General features: G+C 33.8%; 1 protein-coding gene across 1 annotated transcript in view; it reads left to right on the top strand.

Annotated features, from left to right (window-relative positions):
- The window catches only part of LOC117909870 (DNA-directed RNA polymerase subunit beta'-like), a 10,077-nt gene extending 8,537 nt beyond the window's left edge, over positions 1–1,540 (top strand). The window contains exon 2 of the mRNA XM_034823917.1: positions 1–1,540. This exon is cut by the window's left edge and continues 389 nt beyond it. Coding sequence (XP_034679808.1) covers positions 1–1,294 — 1,294 coding nt within the window. The 3' untranslated portion in view covers positions 1,295–1,540.
- The last annotated feature ends 1,679 nt before the right edge of the window (positions 1,541–3,219 follow it).

The following is a 3,219-nucleotide window of genomic DNA, read 5'->3' as shown; positions in this document are numbered from 1 at the left end:
GCATTTTATTCGAACAAATATAGAACCAGAATGGATGGTTTTGTGTCTATTACCAGTTCTTCCTCCCGAGTTGAGACCGATCATTCAGATAGATGGGGGTAAACTAATGAGCTCGGATATTAATGAACTCTATAGAAGAGTTATCTATCGGAACAATACTCTTACCGATCTATTAACAACAAGTAGATCTACACCAGGGGAATTAGTAATGTGTCAGGAGAAATTGGTACAAGAAGCCGTGGATACACTTCTTGATAATGGAATCCGCGGACAACCAATGAGGGACGGTCATAATAAGGTTTACAAGTCGTTTTCAGATGTAATTGAAGGCAAAGAAGGAAGATTTCGTGAGACCCTGCTTGGCAAACGGGTCGATTATTCGGGGCGTTCCGTCATTGTCGTAGGCCCTTCACTTTCATTACATCAATGTGGATTGCCTCGCGAAATAGCAATAGAACTTTTCCAGACATTTTTAATTCGCGGTCTAATTAGACAACATCTTGCTTCGAACATAGGAGTTGCTAAGAGTCAAATTCGAGAAAAAGAACCGATTGTATGGGAAATACTTCAGGAAGTTATGCGGGGGCATCCTGTATTGCTGAATAGGGCACCTACTCTGCATAGATTAGGCATACAGGCATTCCAACCTATTTTAGTGGAAGGACGTGCTATTTGTTTACATCCATTAGTTCGTAAGGGATTCAATGCAGATTTTGATGGGGATCAAATGGCTGTTCATGTACCTTTATCTTTGGAGGCTCAATCGGAGGCTCGCTTACTTATGTTTTCTCATATGAATCTCTTGTCTCCAGCCATTGGGGATCCCATTTCCGTACCAACTCAAGATATGCTTATTGGACTCTATGTATTAACGAGCGGGAATCGTCGAGGTATTTGTGCAAATAGGTATAATCCATGTAATCGAAGAAACTATCAAAATGAAAGAATTGACGATAATAACTATAGGTATACGAAAGAAAAAGAACCCTTTTTTTGTAATTCCTATGATGCAATTGGAGCTTATCGGCATAAAAGAATTAATTTATATAGTCCTTTGTGGCTCCGGTGGCAACTAGATCAACGCCTTATTGCTTCAAAAGAAGCTCCCATCGAAGTTCACTATGAATCTTTGGGTACCTATCATGAGATTTATGGGCACTATCTAATAGTAAGAAGTGTAAAAAAAGAGATTCCTTGTATATACATTCGAACCACTGTTGGTCATATTTCTCTTTATCGAGAAATCGAAGAAGCCATCCAAGGCTTTTGTCGGGCCTGCTCATATGAGACCTAATCATATGATACTTAGGCTAAGTAATTATATGATATGATACCGGTATTAATTCGGGTCTCTCCGGTTCAACTAGGATCATAGTTCTTGAATTTCTACGCGAAGCAAGATCGAGAAAAGGAAGTTTTACAACCACTGACTCAAACCCATTGTCAAATCCTACTCAGCGGAATATGGGGGTACTTATGACAGAAAGGGCCAATCTGGTCTTTCACAATAAAGTGATAGATGGAACTGCCATGAAACGACTTATTAATAGATTAATAGATCACTTCATAATGGCATATACATCACACATCCTGGATCAAGTAAAGACTATGGGTTTCTAGCAAGCCACTGCTACATCCATTTCATTAGGAATTGATGATCTTTTAACAATACTTTCTAAGGGATGACTAGTCCAAGATGCTGAACAACAAAGTTTGATTTTGGAAAAACACCATCATTATGGGAATGTACACGCGGTAGAAAAATCACACCAATCCATTGAGATTTGGTATGCTACAAGTGCATATTTGCGACAAGAAATGAATACTAATTTTAGGATGACTGACCTTTTTAATTCAGTTCATATAATGCCTTTTTCGGGAGTTAGAGGAAATACATCTTAGGTACACCAATTAATAGGTATGAGGGGATTAATGCCAAATCCCCAAGGACAAATTATTGATTTACCCATTCAAAGAAATTTATGTGAGGGGCTCTCTTTAATAGAATATATAATTTCTTGCTACGGAGCTTGTAAGAGGGTTGTAGATACTATTGTATGAACATCAGATGTTGGATATCTCATGCGTAGACTTGTTGAAGTAGTTCAACACATTTTTATACGCAGAACAAATTATGGCACTATCCGAGGTATTTCTGTGAGTCCTCGAAATGGGATGATACTAGAAAGAATTTTTATTCAAACACTAATTGGTCGTGTATTAGCAGACAATATATATGGGCCCACGATGCATCGTCATTCGAAATCAAGATATTGAGATTAGGCTTGCCAATCAATTCATAACCTTTCAAGCACAGACAATATCGATTTGAACCCTCTTTACTTGTAAGAGCACATTTTTATCTCTTCTCTTTGACTCATCATATGAGATAAAGAGAAATCGTTTATTATGTTATATCATCAGGGTAATGATCCATCAACCAGTTGTCGCTTTTTATGAGCACAAAGGGAAGCATTTGTCATGAAAACGGTAGAACTACTAAAACTGCACAAAATCATCACAAAGGTTTATGTACAAAAAACGGGCAAACACTTATGGGTTGTATCTGAAGACCTGTCAGCAACAGAAGCCCAAACTCATGGAATTGTTGATCTTGTTAGTTTTGATGAAATTGATTGTTAGTTATTTGTTAAAAATAAAAATAAAAATTCTTGGAATGTTCATTTGAATATTTATTGTTAATTTTATTTTTAAAAAAATCATTTGATGATTAGTTCAAGTATAATTTGCATGGATGATGTATGATTTGTATGTTAATTTTATTTTTAAAATTCATTATATGATTAATTTGTATGTTAGTTTTATTTTAAAAATTAATTGGATGATTAGTTCAGCTATATTTTTTATTAATTTTATTTTAAAAATCAATTGTATGATTAATTTGTTAATTTTTGTTAATTGGTATAATTCGCATGTTAGTTTTATTATAAAAATTCATTGGATGATTAATTTGTATACTTTTTGTTAGTTTTATTGTAAAAATTCATTGGATGATTAATTTGGCATAATTTTGTTAATTTTATTTTAAAAATTCATTGGATGATTAATTTGTATAATTCACATGTTAATTTTATTTTAAAAAATTAATTGGATGATTAATTCAGGTAAATTTTTTTGTTAATTTTATTTTACAAATTCTTTATATGATTAATTTATATAATTTTTCTTAGTTTTATTTTAAAAGTTAATTGGAAGATT

This window comes from Vitis riparia, unplaced genomic scaffold, assembly GCF_004353265.1.
Source record: "Vitis riparia cultivar Riparia Gloire de Montpellier isolate 1030 unplaced genomic scaffold, EGFV_Vit.rip_1.0 scaffold454_pilon_pilon, whole genome shotgun sequence".
Lineage (NCBI taxonomy): Eukaryota > Viridiplantae > Streptophyta > Magnoliopsida > Vitales > Vitaceae > Vitis > Vitis riparia.
The sequence above is the reverse complement of the archived record's forward strand: the minus strand, read 5'-3'. Positions and strand labels throughout refer to the sequence as shown.